This window comes from Mizuhopecten yessoensis, unplaced genomic scaffold, assembly GCF_002113885.1.
Source record: "Mizuhopecten yessoensis strain PY_sf001 unplaced genomic scaffold, ASM211388v2 scaffold10869, whole genome shotgun sequence".
NCBI classification, from domain to species: Eukaryota; Metazoa; Mollusca; class Bivalvia; order Pectinida; family Pectinidae; genus Mizuhopecten; species Mizuhopecten yessoensis.
Window position 1 is genome coordinate 211,995 of NW_018408762.1, and position 21,668 is coordinate 233,662.

Consider the following 21,668-nt stretch of genomic DNA (forward strand, 5'->3'; position numbering starts at 1 on the left):
ATTTCCTAATAGAGATGGTCTCTTACCAGAGATGTTCCTAATAGAGATGGTCTCTTACCAGAGATGTTCCTAATAGAGATTGTCTCTTACCAGAGATTTTCTTAATAGAGATGGTCTCTAACCAGAGATTTTCTTAATAGAGATGGTCTCTTACCAGAATATTTCCTAATAGAGATGGTCTCTTACCAGAACATTTCCTAATAGAGATGGTCTCTTACCAGAGATGTTTCTAATAGAGATGGTCTCTTACCAGAGATGTTCCTAATAGAGATGGTCTCTTACCAGAGATGTTCCTAATAGAGATGGTCTCTTACCAGAGATGTTTCTAATAGAGATTGTCTCTTACCAGAGATGTTTCTAATAGAGATTGTCTCTTACCAGAGATTTCCTTATAGAGATGGTCCGTTACCAGAGATTTTCCAAATAGAGATGGTCTCTTACCAGAGATGTTCCTAATAGAGATGGTCTCTTACCAGAGATGTTCCTAATAGAGATGGTCTCTTACCAGAGATGTTCCTAATAGAGATGGTCTCTTACCAGAGATGTTCCTAATAGAGATGGTCTCTTACCAGAGATGTTCCTAATAGAGATGGTCTCTTACCAGAGATGTTCCTAATAGAGATGGTCTCTTACCAGAGATGTTCCTAATAGAGATGGTCTCTTACCAGAGATGTTCCTAATAGAGATGGTCTCTTACCAGAGATGTTCCTAATAGAGATGGTCTCTTACCAGAGATGTTCCTAATAGAGATGGTCTCTTACCAGAGATGTTCCTAATAGAGATGGTCTCTTACCAGAGATGTTCCTAATAGAGATGGTCTCTTACCAGAGATGTTCCTAATAGAGATGGTCTCTTACCAGAGATGTTCCTAATAGAGATGGTCTCTTACCAGAGATGTTCCTAATAGAGATGGTCTCTTACCAGAGATGTTCCTAATAGAGATGGTCTCTTACCAGAGATGTTCCTAATAGAGATGGTCTCTTACCAGAGATGTTCCTAATAGAGATGGTCTCTTACCAGAGATGTTCCTAATAGAGATGGTCTCTTACCAGAGATGTTCCTAATAGAGATGGTCTCTTACCAGAGATGTTCCTAATAGAGATGGTCTCTTACCAGAGATGTTCCTAATAGAGATGGTCTCTTACCAGAGATGTTCCTAATAGAGATGGTCTCTTACCAGAGATGTTCCTAATAGAGATGGTCTCTTACCAGAGATGTTCCTAATAGAGATGGTCTCTTACCAGAGATGTTCCTAATAGAGATGGTCTCTTACCAGAGATGTTCCTAATAGAGATGGTCTCTTACCAGAGATGTTCCTAATAGAGATGGTCTCTTACCAGAGATGTTCCTAATAGAGATGGTCTCTTACCAGAGATGTTCCTAATAGAGATGGTCTCTTACCAGAGATGTTCCTAATAGAGATGGTCTCTTACCAGAGATGTTCCTAATAGAGATGGTCTCTTACCAGAGATGTTCCTAATAGAGATGGTCTCTTACCAGAGATGTTCCTAATAGAGATGGTCTCTTACCAGAGATGTTCCTAATAGAGATGGTCTCTTACCAGAGATGTTCCTAATAGAGATGGTCTCTTACCAGAGATGTTCCTAATAGAGATGGTCTCTTACCAGAGATGTTCCTAATAGAGATGGTCTCTTACCAGAGATGTTCCTAATAGAGATGGTCTCTTACCAGAGATGTTCCTAATAGAGATGGTCTCTTACCAGAGATGTTCCTAATAGAGATGGTCTCTTACCAGAGATGTTCCTAATAGAGATGGTCTCTTACCAGAGATGTTCCTAATAGAGATGGTCTCTTACCAGAGATGTTCCTAATAGAGATGGTCTCTTACCAGAGATGTTCCTAATAGAGATGGTCTCTTACCAGAGATGTTCCTAATAGAGATGGTCTCTTACCAGAGATGTTCCTAATAGAGATGGTCTCTTACCAGAGATGTTCCTAATAGAGATGGTCTCTTACCAGAGATGTTCCTAATAGAGATGGTCTCTTACCAGAGATGTTCCTAATAGAGATGGTCTCTTACCAGAGATGTTCCTAATAGAGATGGTCTCTTACCAGAGATGTTCCTAATAGAGATGGTCTCTTACCAGAGATGTTCCTAATAGAGATGGTCTCTTACCAGAGATGTTCCTAATAGAGATGGTCTCTTACCAGAGATGTTCCTAATAGAGATGGTCTCTTACCAGAGATGTTCCTAATAGAGATGGTCTCTTACCAGAGATGTTTCTAATAGAGATGGTCTCTTACCAGAGATGTTCCTAATAGAGATGGTCTCTTACCAGAATATTTCCTAATAGAAATGGTCTCTTACCAGAGATGTTCCTAATAGAGATGGTCTCTTACCAGATATTTTCCTAATAGAGATGGTCTCTTACCAGAGATGATTCTAATAAAGATAGTATTTTACCAGATATTTTCCTAATAGAGATGGTCTCTTACCAGAGATGTTCCTAATAGAGATGGTCTCTTACCAGATATTTTCCTAATAGAGATGGTCTCTTACCAGAGATGATTCTAATAAAGATAGTATTTTACCAGATATTTTCCTAATAGAGATGGTCTCTTACCAGAGATGTTCCTAATAGAGATGGTCTCTTACCAGATATTTTCCTAATAGAGATGGTCTCTTACCAGAGATGATTCTAATAAAGATAGTATTTTACCAGATATTTTCCTAATAGAGATGGTCTCTTACCAGAGATGTTCCTAATAGAGATGGTCTCTTACCAGATATTTTCCTAATAGAGATGGTCTCTTACCAGAGATGATTCTAATAAAGATAGTATTTTACCAAAGATTTTCCTAATAGAGATGTTCTCTTACCAGAGATTTTCCTAATAGAGATTTTCTTGATATATGAGATGTGCGATCTTTATAGGTGTTTTTTAATAGCTGGTTCCTGATAGAGGGGGTCTCTTGATAGAATATCAATATCTAATAAGTTGTGGAGTAAGGATGAAAAACATTACAGGATCAAGCTTTTGCTGATGTTTGATTTCTGCCTTTTTGCCCTCGATAATGAGGGCGCTTTTATCATTACAACAAACACTACTAAACAACACAATATACCGGTAGCAATTAAATGTGGGGAGGGGGAAATTATAAAACTGGGCAAATATGGATTGTACGGGCAAAGGGAGAAAGTTTGACTGGGTGAACGCTTTCCAGCATATAGTTTTTCTCTTATGAGATAGGATTCTTAATAGGGTGTATGTGTATAGGTCTTTTGAGCAGATTTTAACTTATGTATATATCTCTATTGTGTATTTGTAGAGCGACCATGACATGTATAACAATGCCCAACCTTAATTGTATTGATTCTACAGCTAGACATGACAAATCCAGTTATGTTAATCATTTTAATTTTATATTTTTTGACATCATCAAGCTTAAACCTAGAGCTCCAAACACCCACCATAATTAAATAACTTTGCCTTGGTGATAAAATCAATTAAAGATAATAAACATTATATGCAGAGTTTATCTGCAGATGTTTCTTTGAAGCCTGTGTTGCGAACAATGTTATGCAACATCCCAGGACTCATTTAACCATGCCTTGGGGCTGTGGGCAGCCTGGCCCTTCAACACTGGTACAGTACAATACACAGATCTTGCCATTGTCAGCATCTTCTTAAAGTCTTTTTAAAGAAACATCTGGTTAATTTACATCTTTTTGTAAGTTAATAGTATTTTTAACACTAGGCAGAGATACACACACACTTATTTGGTTACCTATTCCCAATTGAAATTCAGTTCAATGTCATTTAAATAATCCAAAACAATCCATTCCAAACTTGAAATGCAAGAAAAAAATTGAAAACCTCAATTTGATTTAAACATCTTCAAAGAAACTTCAGTAAATGTTTGTAAATCGACCGTTTCCTACATACAGGAAGTGAAATATTTTTAGATGGTAAATGTGAAATTGATTTGACAGAAAGCATTGCTTTGAGAGAAACTGCCAACTGAGTTATTACTGTGGTACACACAATATATGATGGTATGCACCAATTGAGAGTGGGAAGAATAGTTATAGCATGGCAGCAAGCCTGTTCAATCTAAATGACATCCTAATACACAGGATAGGCCAAGGTCGTGTGAAGGTCATCTTGATATATAATTGTTATATCTGATACAGATACATTACAACATCATGGTAGACAGAATCTCCTATTATATATATCTGTTTAATAAGCTGACCCACTCAGCCTGTTACAGATACATTACAACATCATGGTAGACCGATCAGAATCTCCTATTATATATCTGTTTAATAAGCTAACATACTCATACTGATACAGATCTTTGTAACCACATAATGAATCTCTGTTAGTTCTCAATATGTAGAAGTCTGAGGTGGCATTGTAATTTCCTTGGCCCTTAATGGTTCAAAACTCTGCCCAGCTGTTTAAAACCAAATTAGATTATTCATTGTTTTTTTGGTTTAAGGTTTAAATATTTTATTTCCTCAGGAGAGAATAGAAATACTAGGGACACCAGGGTTAACTATAATATGCCCTCAACATAAACATAGCTTAACCAAATGTTAATGATACTATTAACAAATTGCTCAAACAATTTTCAAACATTACAACGATTATGAAACAAGATAGTCAACTTTCATTTAACAGTTTGTTGCTACAAAGGGTCTTAATATGGGGGTACTTGGAGAAAATCCACCTGATGGGGCAGGCAACCCCTACCTTTTTTACAGGGTGGGGATGGGGTGGGGATTGGTTTGGGAAATTAAACTCCTGCCGTTTTTGTCAAAGGTGAGACTTAATTGGCTTCCAATGTGCCATCCGACCACCCATAAAACAAACATTAATGTCAACAATTTTGATAAGTGCAGACTTGAAAATATCAAGAATTGTCGAACACTGGATGGGATAAACAAACCAATTTGATCTTTTCATGAGAAGTAGAATATGGTTTATGTGCAACTGTATTTATTGAAGCTAACATTGAAAATGAAGAGAAAAGTATGCAACCTCGACTTGGCTGTGATGTTTACGACAATACTATTTATCTGAAAATATTTAAAAAGAATTAAAAATGCCCAATCTCTGTAAAATGCCTCATACCATGACCTCCCCGGGCACTCCCCTGTTGTTAACTTTGTTATCAACAATGAACTAATTATAAGGGCCATAACTCTGTATACATGTAGTAGGATGCCACACCCAGTTTTAGTACATAACACTTTACCATCCCAAAAGGCCTGGCACACAAAAATGTATGGAGACCTGATTACAGCATGCCACACCCCTGTATACAAAAAGGTTACTAACTACAAACTTTGGCATTTGTAAATGACATAGTACAAGAGATACGTCCCAGATAAGATGAATTACTGACTTACTGACAGATGGATTGTATATATAGTCCCCTCTTGAGTAGCCTCAGTGGGGGACCTGATGATGACCAGACATCAGAAAATTCTAGATGTTGTATGTATATTCCATATTTAAAATTGTACACCATACTTCATAAATTTCTCTGCTTTTGTAAATTATGATAATTCAATTTTACATGTAATTAAAACACAAGATTGTTACTTAAGTCAGGATTGAATGATGTGTGAGAACTAGTAAAGTCATCATGCATGAATATTTTGGAATGGGCTCACGTTTGTATCACTATCTGGGCAATTACTTTTTTCCAATAGCTGATAACTAGCTGTATGAGCACTACACATCAAACTTTCACCAGCTTTTAATTGATTTAAAACATCATAGAGGAGGAATCTTATAGCTTTAAGGATCTCTGTACCTGTGCCCAAAACAGTAACACACATTGTCAACTCTTTTCCCTGCATGACTGAAGCTTTGATAAATCATTCCTGAAAAGGAAACCATACCTTGCGTGACTTTTATGAGAAAATATTAAAGACAAAATAAACGAATTAGAATATACAGAGCAGCTATACCAGGATTTGAACCCAACACTTCAGGTTGATGTACAATCACTCTAACCAGCTGAGCTACCTCGGGTCAGTGGAAGTGTTTGGAAACAACTAGTTATATCCAAAATGAAACAAAAGGGAGCTATATGCAAAAAAAATTACAAAAGCACAGTGCATTGGAACAGGGTTCCTTAATATTAAGTAGATATTTCAGGGAAGATGACAGAGTTCAGTCTGCAACATCCCTGATCTATTTATTCTCCTTAGAAAAGGACCTTTTTTGTAATATAAGGATGCATCTTAGCTGTAAGGTATGTTTTAAGGATCCCCGTACCACAGCCAAAAACTGTAACTAAGTATTGGAAACCGTATTTTCCAGCATGAAAATAGCTTTGATAAATCATTTCTGAAAATAGAACTATACCTCGCAGGACTTTTATGAGAAATAATAGATATGAAATAAACAAAATATAATCAACAACAGTGTTCTCGGTATAAAAATGATACAACAGGGCTAGACAGGATTCGAACCCTATACATCAGACTACTATAAACTATAGTTCTAATTAGTGATTGAGCTTCAACGGAAGTGTCCTTGCCTAATTATTTTATAGTAACAGTTGTGGGATTTCACAAAGTTACACGATGTGCTGTGTGCGCACGGTGTGTGCATGATGTGTGCACGATGTGTGAACGATAGAAATCTGGATGATTATTACTTGCGCACATCTGTGCACACGATGGACGAAAATTGTGCGATAACAATCGTGGTTGGGTGTAAATTGAGGAATGGCTTAATAATATATACGGTTTTGTGTTTAAACATATAAACTTGATTTTTATTATATTTCTAGATTGCAGCTACATCTGTTAGCTTATCTTTCTATCTATATTTTCTAAGTTTTAGAATGAGTGTTTTCTGTGTTTTAAAACAACCCAAATCGACACATGTAAAATTACAACAAATATGGATACGGTCTAATATACAGGTAAGCATAGCCACTTTGTTCATGTACCTAGACCGTAGCTTTCCCCGCCCGGGCACTTATAACGTAACTAGTCAAGGTGTGAACATCCAGGTGATGGGGAGCTTACTGCATATAGGAACAAGAGCTGTCGGACACCAGCATAGCTCGCCTATGTATGTTATTATAATACTGCAACTATCAGTAGAAACACATACACGTATAGTAAAACGTTGATTAGTGCCTGTCATTTTATTTGCCACCTCACTTACCACCATGATATTTCAAGGACTGTTAAATGTGTAGAAACATCTATGTGAAGCGATTGTTAAGAAATTAACAAAGTACAATAAAGCTGTTCTTGGACGCTAAAATATGAAAATATGGTTCAACACATTGCTTATACACTCAATACAAATACTTCAACCTTATCATAGACAACAGCCTATTGATGGTGGTGGTCCAACACTACCCAACAAAACTTGACAAAAACTTTAACCTCAAATCAAACTAAGTCCAATTAAGGTGTTTTTGGGTCATAAAATATGAAAATATTGCCCAGAACATTGCTTACACTCGAAATAAATGACTTAAACTCATAATAGACAACTGTGTATTGAGTGTGATGATCCAACACTGTCTGGAAAAAATGTGCACCAAAACTTTAACCTCGGAAGGTGGGACGCCGACGCTGACGCCGACGCTGGGGTGACTACATTAGCCCCCCTATTCTTCGAATAGGCGAGCTAGCTAGGTATTGTATTACGTCAAGCCACCAGTCAAATGATAGACAAGCAGTTAGCTACACATGACATCACTCACAATAACCCTGTGCACTTTCCCACAGCATTTATCGTGCTGTACTTACACTGATATACCTATCCAAATTTTATAATGTCTGAATTTTAACATTAAGTCTTATTATATTTCAACCATTTGACATTTACCCACAAAGGGATCCTATCTTTGTGGGAATCTACTTTCATTTTTATACATTTGATATTTTAGCTGTATATGCTCTATTTTTTAATTTTATATCTATTTTAAATGTTAGATTTAAGTTACAGTATGTACATATACAGTGCCTAACAGTTAATGTCTACAATTACCTAGGTTATTATGTCTGCTTGTGTGGCTGCAACTAGACACAAACATTTGTTCAATACTTCAATGCTTGTAGATAATAAAGGCATTTTATTTACCCCTTCCAAAACGTATCCCTGGCCAGATACTTTTTAGACCCCTACCAAAATGTACCCCCAGATACTTTTTAGACCCCTACCAAAATGTACCCCCAGATACTTTTTAGACCCCTACCAAAATGTACCCCCAGATACTTTTTAGACCCCTACCAAAATGTACTCCCAGATACTTTTTAGACCCCTACCAAAATGTACCCCCAGATACTTTTCAGACCCCTACCAAAATGTACCCGCAGATACTTTTTAGACCCCTACCAAAATTTACCCCCAGATACTTTTTAGTCCCCTACCAAAATTTACCCCCAGATACTTTTTAGTCCCCTACCAAAATTTACCCCCAGATACTTTTTAGTCCCCTACCAAAATTTACCCCCAGATACTTTTTAGTCCCCTACCAAAATTTACCCCCAGATACTTTTTAGTCCCCTACCAAAATTTACCCCCAGATACTTTTTAGTCCCCTACCAAAATGTACCCCCAGATACTTTTCAGACCCCTACCAAAATGTACCCCCAGATCCTTTTTAGACCCCTACCAAAATGTACCCCAAGATACTTTTTAGACCCCTACCAAAATGAACCCCCAGATACTTTTTAGACCCCTACCAAAATGTACCCCCAGATATTTTTCATACCCCTACCAAAATGTACCCCCAGATACTTTTTAGACCCCTACCAAAATGTACCCCAGATACTTTTTAGACCCCTGCCAAAATACCAGCCTGCTATATATCAACTTTGAACTGGCTATTTTGTCAGAATATGTTGAGGTCAAAACAACTTTCTAGTTATTTAATTTTGTCGGGATAATAATTTGTTGTTGTCCCAAACAAAAGTATAGTTTGCAGAATTTAAATAAATATTTAACAAAACTGCAAGGTAAAATATTCTGGTCATGATGGTAAGTTTTGTGATGGATTTCATTTCACAGATGTTGCATCAAAGTAAAATACGATATTGAATATATTCGCAGTAAATGGGTAAGCAGAATTTTTCTTTATATCAGTGTATGGACATATATAGATACATCAATCCGCCTGAAGAAGCCCTAGAAGGCAGAAAGGCCTAGCAGAAGATCCGACAGATTTTTTATTTTATTCTACATATATATGTATTCACAGATATTATTATTCTTTGGAAATTAATATTAACTGGTTTTTAATTTTTACGCTGTTATTGGTGACGGAGAATAGGGCAAAATAAAATCCTCTGTGAATTTATCACCAACAGCATACGTGTCAGCCTTCAACTGGCTATTTTTTTCAAGTCAACCACTTATTTCAAAATTGAGCAAGAAGATTGTGATATAATTTATATCTAATGAAGATTTATCAGAACTCTCTAAAAAGATATTTATGCTTTGAACAAACAACTTTGACTTTTGACCTCAATTTTAACCAAGTTAATATTCAAATTTATATTATGTTTCATTAAAATATATTTTAGATGCAAATGGCTGGACAAGTAAATACCCACTGAAGGACTTCTGGACAACCAACAGGGGTACCATACCAATAAATATGAAGTATCAGTCACTGTAACCTAAATTCAAAAGATTTAAAGTGATGAACTTTAACGGTTACTGTCTTTATCACTTCACTGGTTCCTGTATTGTACATTATTTAAACACAGTGTTTCTTCTACCTTACCCTTACAACAGCCTGATAAACAATGCTTTGGGAAGATAAAGTACCCAAGTTTTTTTCTAAAATTGGGAATATATTCTCATTTTTTCTTAATTTTGGGATAATTTAACACTTTTTAGTGGAATAAAGCAGCCTGTATTTGGCTGTAGAACAAGGCAAAATGAATCACTGGTACATGTACTGTAGGTGAACAGTTATCTCAGGTATCACAACCCTATATTAGAATAGCTAAATGATAGCAGTCTGCACTAAAGTGCACGATCAACAATCATAGGATATACATGTATATTGGGTGTGGTTTGAGATTCAAAATAAGATTTAATTTATCATACTTCAAAAATTGAGTGATTAATTTTCAGACATTTGTATTAAATCTTTCAAAGGTATATTGTATTTCTGATCATCATTCAATGTCGGCCTTATTCTAGCTAAGACATTGTATGGTAAGTACCTCCAATTTCCACCCAATGAAATCAGATTACCGTAAATAACATCAATATGATTAATAGTGTAAATTACAGATTAAACCTGAATCATAATTTATGTATTAAACACATCCTGTTAACTTATAAAGTAGTATATGTGGTAAGGACATTTATCTTGGCATATAATTATAAAGAGATAGAATTTCTATTCAGCCATTTTAGCCCAGACCAGATAAAAAAAGGTAACATGTTCAAGGACTTGAACTTTTAGGGTGTTACATAAAATGTCTTCACAGACATATTAGATCTGTCGCTGACATGATTAATGTTGAATAGTTGATCTATTGACATTGGGTAAGGCTGCTGTGTACCATGTAAATAATTATAATATATCAGCTACCACCCCTTTATCGTCACTATATAAACTACTGGCCTTTAACTATTCCTAAACATAGGGAAAAACATCCTCAGTTGACCCAGTACCTTCATTCCAATTAAGTTTAACGTATAGGTAGATATAGTGAAATAATGGGGTCCTTCCATACAGATTCAGATGTATAATTCAAATCACCAATAGCAGGACAATAGGTGGGTAAGTGGCTACACCGACAGCAGGACAATAGGTGGGTTAGTGGCTACACCGACAGCAGGACAATAGGTGGGTTAGTGGCTAAACTGATAGCAGGACAATAGGTGGGTTAGTGGCTACACCGATAGCAGGACAATAGGTGGGTTAGTGGCTACACAGATAGCAGGACAATAGGTGGGTTATAGTGGCTACACCGATAGCAGGACAATAGGTGGGTTAGTGGCTACCCCGATAGCAGGACAATAGGTGGGTTAGTGGCTACTCCGATAGCAGGACAATAGGTGGGTTAGTGGCTACACCGATAGCAGGACAATAGGTGGGTTAGTGGCTACAGACTAACAGATCTCAACTGCGTCACTGTATCTTCTGTACACATTTATATGCACAATTTAATTGCAGGTTCATTTTCACCTAGATGTATGCACCCAGGTTATCAGGTACAATCTTGTATCTACAAAGTGCTTCTGTCAAATGCTAACAAAGTATTTATATATAATGACCAGGGATTGTGTCCTTGAGAAGCAAAACTGTTTCAGGACCTTTTTCCTTTCTTTAACTCATTCACACCTGAAATTTCATGATGAACTATTCCAACCATTGAATTGGAAGAGTTCAAAGGTGTCATCGGGGGTGAATGAGTTAAAGGATCAGCAAAATTTTCCCATAAACATTCTAAATCCTTTCTGTTCTAAAGGAGCCTCTGGTTTAGTCCCAATCCATACCAGAACAAACAACAGAAATACATGAAATATTTTTAGTACATGTATACCAGCATTTCAATATTGAAATTATAAATGTTTTGATTGAGTCACAGTTAGTATATATATATTACCAAAGTGCTTGTCATTGGGTGTGTTCATGGTTCTACCGACTGTTGGTAAAATTGTCACCGACCATATGTGTTAAATGTACTATTTTTACAAAAGGCCAATAGCAGTGAATCAATGGATTTAATGTTAGCGACATCTATCTCCAATTCCAGCAGGTCAAGTTCTATCAATGTGGTTGTGTATGTCGGACAGTGAGGCACTATTTTCCAGCAATAAAACTTTGATCTCCTGTACACCAATATCTTACTTCATGTTTCTTACTATCAGTGAGGAAGTGTTTGGCTCCTATACAAATGTCTCTGTGAAACAGACCAAACCTACCTCTTTATATGTTATGGATAATTGTTAACACACAAATAACGTATAATATTTCCTGTTACATTCGGGTTTTGGTTCTGTATCGTGATTCTGTATCGTGATTCTGTGTATCGTGATTCTGTATCATGATTCTGTGTATCCTGATTCTGTATTGTGATTCTGTGTATCGTGATTCTGTATCGTGCTTCTGTGTATCGTGATTCTGTATCGTGATTCTGTGTATCCTGATTCTGTATTGTGATTCTGGGTATCGTGATTCTGTATCGTGATTCTGTATCTTAATTCTGTGTATCCTGATTCTGTATCGTGATTCTGTGTATCGTGATTCTGTATCGTGCTTCTGTGTATCGTGATTCTGTATCGTGATTCTGTGTATAGTGATTCTGTATCGTGATTCTGTGTATCCTGATTCTGTATTGTGATTCTGTGTATCGTGATTCTGTATCGTGATTCTGTATCGTAATTCTGTGTATCCTGATTCTGTATCGTGATTCTGTGTATCGTGATTCTGTATCGTGATTCTGTGTATCGTGATTCTGTATCGTGATTCTGTGTATCCTGATTCTGTATTGTGATTCTGTGTATCGTGATTCTGTATCAGCCAACAACTATTTCAACTATTCCTGGTGATTCACACAGGAACAGGTAACCAGAGCTATCTCCAATAGCATTACTGGCCGATATAGTGTAGGTCTCCAAATTTTGTGTATGTTTTCTATCATGGTTGTTCCTACAAAATACTAGAAATTGTTTACTTCAACACAATGTTCCCCAAGCAACAATGTCCTGTAATTTTGGAAGTGCTGTTCCATCGGACTATCAAGTCCAATTGCGCTATCGACTTAACAGATATTTGATACTGTGCACAGATAGTTTAGTTATGTAAGGGCAAAGAGCTTTAATTAATATCCCCAAACGTGAGCATTGGCATCAGCTTTAATTTTTTTGAGGAAAGTTATGGACAGGCTTGCCATTGATTCAATATGTGTGCTGCTAGCATGCCAATGTCTTATTGAGAGTTCGATATTTGAGGGTCAGTCTAACATTGAACAGTGAATAAAGACAAAAGTTCAAATACATTTTAATATCGAAGTTTGATTTTTCCAATTTAAATCAATAACCATGATTATGATTTCTCTTCCCATTACTACTACCGGTAAGCCCCCTTGTGTGCTACCATCCAGGCAAACAAGAACAACAAGATATAACAAGTGATACAAATCCCCTCGCATTCACACATTGTCACATAGGTAAAAGGAAATGAAGTTGGTACTGACAGTAGAGCGATGACAAAAAAATTCTGAACAAAAATAGAAACATGTGCAGTGACATTGACCTTCAACATAGAAACCTGAAATGCGAACTTGTTCAAGGTATTGTCAGGTCATACTACACAATGGTATGAAGTTTCATGAAATACTGCAGTAGAGAAATAAAGTTGCTAGAGCGATGACAAAGAGTGTAACATACATACGGGCGGAATCCTATATCCCTTAAAACTTTCGTTGCGAGGGGATCATGATCAATATAAAATGTTAGAACTTGTTTGGCAATTGTTGTAATATAAATCAAGTTTGATTTGAATTTTGATTTGAATGGGATGGACATGGTTTAACACTATATGACCCCCCCTCCCTATATAGGGGAGGTGGGTGGGAGTGGCATAAAAACATAATAGAAAGACAAATTCCATCCACAGAATGGTCTGGTAGAAGAGTTCAATAGTATACCGAGTGCCTAACAGTTAACACAGACATTAAGCTGTCTACGATGCTATACTAGAGATGGAGACCACACGACTGCCTTGACAGTTAACACAGACATTAAGCTGTCTACGATACTATACTAGAGATGGAGAATGGTCTGGTGGAAGAGTTCAATAGTATACCGACTGCCTTAACAGTTAACACAGACATTAAGCTGTCTACAATGCTATACTAGAGATGGAGAATGGTCTGGTGGAAGAGTTCAATAGTATACCGACTGCCTTGACAGTTAACACAGACATTAAGCTGTCTACAATGCTATACTAGAGATGGAGAATGGTCTGGTGGAAGAGTTCAATAGTATACCGACTGCCTTGACAGTTAACACAGACATTAAGCTGTCTACAATGCTATACTAGAGATGGAGAATGGTCTGGTGGAAGAGTTCAATAGTATACCGACTGCCTTGACAGTTAACACAGACATTAAGCTGTCTACAATGCTATACTAGAGATGGAGAATGGTCTGGTGGAAGAGTTCAATAGTATACCGACTGCCTTGACAGTTAACACAGACATTAAGCTGTCTACAATGCTATACTAGAGATGGAGAATGGTCTGGTGGAAGAGTTCAATAGTATACCGACTGCCTTGACAGTTAACACAGACATTAAGCTGTCTACAATGCTATACTAGAGATGGAGAATGGTCTGGTGGAAGAGTTCAATAGTATACCGACTGCCTTGACAGTTAACACAGACATTAAGCTGTCTACGATGCTATACTAGAGATGGAGAATGGTCTGGTGGAAGAGTTCAATAGTATACCGACTGCCTTGACAGTTAACACAGACATTAAGCTGTCTACGATGCTATACTAGAGATGGAGACCACACGTTTCCTTCAGTCAGTAGCACTTGCCATCAACTTGATACAGATCTTACTACTGGTCTATAAATATAAGGAGTCAGCACTTGACATACATTTGACCTAAGCCACTTCCTCTTCAATGAACCACTTATATCATAATATAATCATGTAATACTATATACTGTCTATATACTCAGGAATACCAGCAATGAGGCTCAGGCTGGTTAGCTTGATCTTAAATAAAGGATATATAAATACAAAATTAGCATAACTATACAATTACATGTATATATATATGTAAACATTGTACATGCATATATACATGTATTATTTAACTCATACATCCTTATACATGTATATTCAAACTTGAATTATCCATTCTTTGATTTGATAAGGTTCAAATATGACTTGGGGCTGAATGATGGGTTAAGATATTTAAAATTCTTGGGACTTTTTGTTTGGTAGATAAGGGAGGGAAAGAGGATTAAAGGTTTAAATATAATGTTAACAGTTTATTCTAATAAGTTTCGGTACAATCTGATATTTTTACTATTTTGGAAAGAGCTATGTAGATATATACACATGCTCTATCAATTAATGTACAAGAAACTAACCATGCTTTTTAACAATGTAAGAAGTTTTTAGCAAGAATTTTCTATGAGAAACAGATCAGTATCTCACAATTCCGTGGCTGTTTATAAGAAACAAACAAAGTCACACTCCCTTTTAGTTGATATTTCTGTCTGGGATTTGTTTTTCTCCCACAAATATTAGCAAATAAATGATGAGAAAATGTTGAAGGCATCAAATTATCGGTCAGAAATATGCACCAAGTAGTAAATACCATGTTATCGGTCAGAAATATGTACCAAGTAACAAATACCATGTTATCGGTCAGAAATATGTACCAAGTAAATAGCATGTTATCGGTCAGAAATATGTACCAAGTAACAAATACCATGTTATCGGTCAGAAATATGTACCAAGTAACAAATAGCATGTTATCGGTCAGAAATATGTACCAAGTAAATAGCATGTTATCGGTCAGAAATATGTACCAAGTAAATAGCATGTTATCGGTCAGAAATATGTACCAAGTAAATACCATGTTATTGGTCAGAAATATGTACCAAGTAAATACCATGTTATCAGTCAGAAATATGTACAGGTGTACCAAGTAAATATAGCATGTTATCGGTCAGAAATATGTACCAAGTAAATAGCATGTTAACCGTCAGAAATATGTACCAAGTAAATACCATGTTATCGGTCAGAAATATGTACCATGTAACAAATAGCATGTTAAGACTGTCTGCTTGAGAAGTAGTAAATGTTCTTGAGTTGAGAAAATAAAACCAGGGTTTAATACAGAATCAGAAATTAAGTATTTTTTTCAAAATAGGGGAAATTGGATGACATCTTTAAATTTGGTTCTCCCTATTCATTATCGACACTTCGAATCATAAACATTAAACAAAGCCAGCCTTAAACAGTGTCGTAAAATTAATACCAACAGTGACAACATGAACACAGGGAAAACAGAATAATTCACTTGTTTGCCAAACTGATGGAAAATAAAAACACAATCGAACCATGACAGATATATTCATACGTAGTATTTAAGTTACATGTGGGGGAATTTTTAACTGAAATAGGGGAAAATAATGCCAAAATTGGAGAGGGGAGTTGGCCCATAATTGGCTATAAAAATGGCCTGTATAATATATCCATGAAACTGTAACAACTTAAACAAGATCAGTAGAATATTAGATCTACATGCTTGCCCATATTTAATAGAACAGGTTCAACTGGGATTTGACCTCCTGAAGGGCACTCCTACGCAATTAAGTCCTTGCTGGTCACTCTTGATCACCATTTCCATATCCACTGCAGAGAGCCTGGCCTTACTTTTTTGCCAAAGATAATAGGGAAGATTTGTCAGAGGTAATAATTTATAACAGGGTAACTTGGAAATCTACAACCCTGGCTGCACACTAAGACAGTAACAATCTAATAAACTGAGCTACCCGCTGCATTATGGTCAATTCATGCTGATCACTGCAGTCTCAGGCCCAAGTCTTGGCCCCAAAAGACACCCTTCAGTTTCAGGTATAAAATTGTCGAATAAAATAAAGGTTTACCACAAATACCATGTAGTATAGAGTTGCAGGACTGCACAGTCAGTGCACCAAAACCCCTGCACCAAAACCACAGCACATTCCAATTTCCAGATCATTGCAGTCTGGTCTTCTTTCGAAGTCTTTGCTTGCAATATTTATACTCATCCCTACTAATTGATTACAGACTGAAATTTAAATGCAAGACATATAAAGAGATATAGTGCTGATGGCTAATTACATGTAGGCAGTTGATATTGTCCGTTTCTATTTTCTTTGATCGTTGAATTAATTATTGAAACTAAGTCCTAGGGTAGAGGCAATGCTGAGATGAGTTATAAGTCGCGGATAAGGTTAGTCCCGTTGTGGTGTCCTTTGCTTGGATAACAGAAAGGTACGCAGGGCGATTAGAGAGTAAATTTAAGGTACATCAATCGCAACAAACAAGGGACTGGATTTTTTGTGTTTATTGGTGTACATGTGGTCTACCAGTTTTGCCCGAACATTGGGCTTCATCAGGACCTATATATCAGGACCAATTATTAAAACAATATTTTCTAAATTGCACATTCTTATTGATTTTGTGCTTATTGATTTTTCAGTAGGTACTAATTCATATGATTTAATTAATTTATTTTGTTTTGTTTATTTAGTTTTATAATATAAAATCTGTATTTATTTTTTGTACAGTCTTAATATCAGTTTTGTTTGATGGTAACCGTAAATTATTTTTGATTCTTTTTCCATCTAAAATTGATGAAAATTGGAAGTTCTGGGCAAAACAAGATTTAAGTTTCTTTGCAAACAGTGTTTACCAATATAAGATCATGTCTCCTTCGTGCTTCAACAGGGGGGAAAATGGCGAGGAGGTTATATGGCCTCATTGCGCACGATACTCTTGTATGTTTGACAGACTACAAAAAAGACTGGGTCAGGAAGGAAATCACTGTTAATGTGTATTAAGCAAAACTGCACATTTATGCTTTTTTCTTAATGAGTTTATATTTATAACTTCTTACATTTTCTGGACAAAGTTCTGTTGTTTTTTTAGGTCAGTCGATATGGCCAACTGTCTAAAAATTCCTTGTGGAGTCAAGTATATGTCTTGTAGTAACTTGATAAATGATCAGCATGGAAATATATACATAATATGTCGAAACCTATTCATGACGATACAATATAGCAGAAACCGGTAACACGAGGATATGTCAACTGAAAATATGAAAATGAAAACTCCACAGCTAATCTGGCTGCTGATTTTGATAAAACATCTTGTAGAAGCAAAATTGTTTATTTTTTCTTGAAATACATTTGTACATACACACAAAAGTCTGATCACATCACTGTATATATGGTCTGGATCAATCGCCTGTGACTTGAAAGCCATGTGAAGCATCTGAGTTTTAATTCTTGTTCATTGCATTTCCCACCGACCTCTCCTTCCCCATCTTTTTTTATATCGCATAATACAGATGTATATCCAGTTGATTCATTGTTTTGATCTAAATAAACATTGATTTAATTTATGATATATATAGAAACATAAATTGTCCCCTGTACTAGGCTACTTTGGTATTCAACAATTCCACACATCGCAAGTGAAAAGCACGTGCAATGTGACAGCACCGTCAGCAGATCTAGATTTGCTAGGATTCAGGATGTCAATTTGTAGAAATGTTTGTAAAGAAACAAAATGTAAGTGATAAATTTGCAATTTCTTTTGGTGGATTAAGAATTATGTTATTTTAACTTAAACAATCAAATCTTGCATGTTGATTTACTTACCTTGCCAAGCAGCAAAGAAGAAGATAATCTGCACTTCAACCGGTAAGAAAAGTCGTGAAACCATCCGAAGTACACTAAGAGAGATAACTCGAAATTCCCGGGAATTTTTCCGGAAAAAGAATATACGTTTTTGGTTTTGGTAGTAGCCTTACCCAAAATGGCGGACATGGTAGGGAAGGTAAACAATTTTTAGTATTCATAATGTTGCAATCTATATTCAGCCTAGTACGTGTTAAGATTTATCAGATGGCGTGTGTGATGTATCAGTTATTGTGAAGTTAGTGCTTGAAACGATATATGGATTTTGATAGTGAATGAAACACAAGTAATGCCTCATCTTTGACGAGTAAACGTTGACCACAGGGTCACGTTACAAATGTCTGAAATACACATACATGCTATACTGATATCATATGCCATATGGGTCACAACACACATATATGTGTATTTCAAATATTTGTAACGTGACCCTTTGCGTTGACAGACAGTGACGGAACAACAAGTTGGCACTTTTCAATGGAATGACTGGCCAGAAAAAGTCTTGATAGTAAACGGAAATTACTGACGAGTGACGATTGCTTAGTTTGCCTCGGATATTCAGTATTAGTACAATATTTAACACAGTATTCTATGTACAAATACAAAACACTGGCCAACATAAATAACATGACTGTTATACAATCTTTATATGTAGTTGTTTATTCTTTCAGATAAATATTACATAGAAATATAAACCCATATTCTACAATAAACCCAGCACCAAGATGGGGACTCCAAAGCGTGCACTCGACACCAACAGGGATTTCGTCACACAGTACACATCTGATGACACTGGTAATGTACTGAAAAATACTGGAAATCTATAGAAGTTTCATTGCAGTATTATATTCTTGAATTTTCTTTAAATTGTCTTAACCATTTTTATGTTATACATTGTACAACCTCACTTTATAATACATATACCGGTATATATAAAACAGCTTAAACAAATATAGGGTTGTTATGAGTATGCACAATATATAATAATACAGCAAAGTAATGGAGAACTTTTCTGAGTGCCCACTGTATTATAAATGATTAAGCAAATGTGGGAGTGTGCTGGGTACTAACCAATATACAGACAAAATGAATGCGGGATTCTGGTGGATAAAATAATTTGATAACGTGGATTATTTATTCTAAACCAGTGAAATATAAACCTTTAACTTTAGAAGATGTGATTAAACTATGAACGTAAGTTCTTGTTTTTGTAAAGATTTGCCCGTTTTGCATTTCCAGATCGGATCGTAATGAGAATCACCAATGGTGTACGGAGTAACAAGTACAAGGATGTGAACTACGACAAACTCAGGCTTCTCGCTGCAGAGAAAAAATTCTCGGCTCACAAATCGTTGCTTAAAGTGAAAAAAATTGAACAAATGTCGAAACAAACTAAGGAAAATAATTTAATGAAACAACATAAACTTGTGTGGCAGAAGGAGTTCATTCGATTAAGCAGCCTGAGGAAGCGACTACAGGGCGAGATAGAGCGACATCGCCGGGAACATGTAGGCGAGCCAGGACCATGTTCTAATATGTATCGGGACTTTGAGGACTATGAATCAAAGCTGGATCTTGATTTTGGAACATTTAAAACACAAACAGCAGAACCTATATGGGAGTTAAGGTAAAATTGCCAAAACAAAATGTTAATGTTCTAGTATACGTACTAACCCTTTCACCACTGTAGACCATAATAGACTCATCTAGATGAATGCATGGTAGAGTCTACTAAAGTTACATAGGGGTGAAAGGGCTAAATAAAAGCCATGATTCTAAAGATCTAAATCACAGCCAAAATTGCAAAAGTTACTAGTTAAAGTAGTGCAGACTTCATATAAGAGCATATTCTGATTCTAAATTACAGCTAAAACAGTCAAACTGCATGGAATCTAGAGTGTAAATTTTACCATTATATAGTAAGTTTATCAGGACAGGGGTATTCTAGTTCTAAATTACAGCTGGAAGATATGCATTTATACTAAAAAAACTGTTTTTTAAATATTTGCAACTAGATTTACTGATTCCCTTCAGGAGATAGTGATGAAAAACTCAGATTATAATTTATATGGGACAAATATAATTGTTCTGATATATTTTAGACATGAATTAAGACATGGATTGTTTGACATTGTACTTTGATTGAAAAACAGACAGATTGCATAAGGGAGACCATAAGGATTGTCTTGTGTTGTTAGTGTCTTTGGAACGCTCCTCTACCATGGTTAAATTGAAGTTCTTTGGTATTAAGTGAATGTTTTTATCCTTCTTCAAAATGACAGGGAAGACCTGCAGTTTTGGCTTCATGAAAACATGGCCGACCTAAAGATGGGCTCTCCCGACATAGTACAGAAGCACATGGAGATAAAGGAGACAGTCAAATCAGTCCAGGGTCAACAGAAACAGGTCATGGAAAAGCTCAAGTACGAACAGCAGAGTCTGGAGCATGAGCTCGGTATGGGTAAGTATCTATACCAGGGATAGGTCTAGGGAAACTCTGATACAAACAGTCTGGGTATGGGTAAGTATCTATACCAGGGGTAGGTCTAGGGAGACTCTGATACAGACAGTCTGGGTATGGGTAAGTATTTATATCACAGACAGGTCTAGGGAGACTCTGATACAGACAATCTGGGTATGGGTAAGTATCTATATCACAGATAGGTCTAGGGAGACTCTGATATAAACAGTCTGGGTATGGGTAAGTATCTATACCACAGATAGGTCTAGGGAGACTCTGATACAAACAGTCTGGGTATGAGTAAGTATCTATACCAGGGATAGGTCTAGGGAGACTCTGATACAGACAGCTGGGTATGGGTAAGTATCTATACCACAGACAGGTCTAGGGAGACTCTGATACAGACAGCTGGGTATGAGTAAGTATAGATCTATATCACAGACAGGTCTAGGGAGATTTAGATACAAACAGCAGGTTCTGAAGCTTAATAAATTTGAAGTTTCTTTTCAAATGCTGTTTATATATATGTATAGAACAAAGTTTCAATTTCTGTATCATTATCGTCAATAAGAAGAATACTTGTCATACATTTAGTTCAATTTTGAAGAAAATAATCCAAATGGATTTTTTAAGAAATATGCTTTCATATTACCAGGTATGTTAAAATATATAGCATAAAAGATACATGACTACTTAATTTAAAAACAATACTGCCTACTTGTCAACATGCAAGGCAAGTGACAACAAACATTTATCCAGCCCAATGTTTAATTAAGACACTATAGACATATGAGA

General features: G+C 36.1%; 1 protein-coding gene and 1 long non-coding RNA gene across 4 annotated transcripts in view; one reads left to right on the top strand and one right to left on the bottom strand.

The window, feature by feature from the left end:
* LOC110463174 overlaps positions 1-18,430 on the bottom strand; it is a 98,132-nt gene extending 79,702 nt beyond the window's left edge. Inside the window, exon 1 of the long non-coding RNA XR_002464354.1 lies at positions 18,374-18,430. This is a non-coding gene — a long non-coding RNA (uncharacterized LOC110463174). The remainder of the gene's footprint in view (positions 1-18,373) is intronic.
* The window catches only part of LOC110463173 (coiled-coil domain-containing protein 148-like), a 74,987-nt gene that overhangs the window by 36,781 nt on the left and 16,538 nt on the right, over positions 1-21,668 (top strand). Inside the window, exons 1-4 of one of the 3 annotated variants that reach the window (XM_021517549.1) lie at positions 18,524-18,551; positions 19,084-19,207; positions 19,652-20,039; positions 20,695-20,873. In XM_021517549.1, the coding sequence (XP_021373224.1) occupies positions 19,138-19,207; positions 19,652-20,039; positions 20,695-20,873 (637 nt within the window). In that variant the 5' untranslated portion in view covers positions 18,524-18,551; positions 19,084-19,137. Of the gene's footprint in view, positions 1-18,523; positions 18,552-18,899; positions 18,921-19,083; positions 19,208-19,651; positions 20,040-20,694; positions 20,874-21,668 lie in introns of those variants that run through there. The other 2 variants (XM_021517552.1, XM_021517551.1) reach the window with 2 other exon arrangements.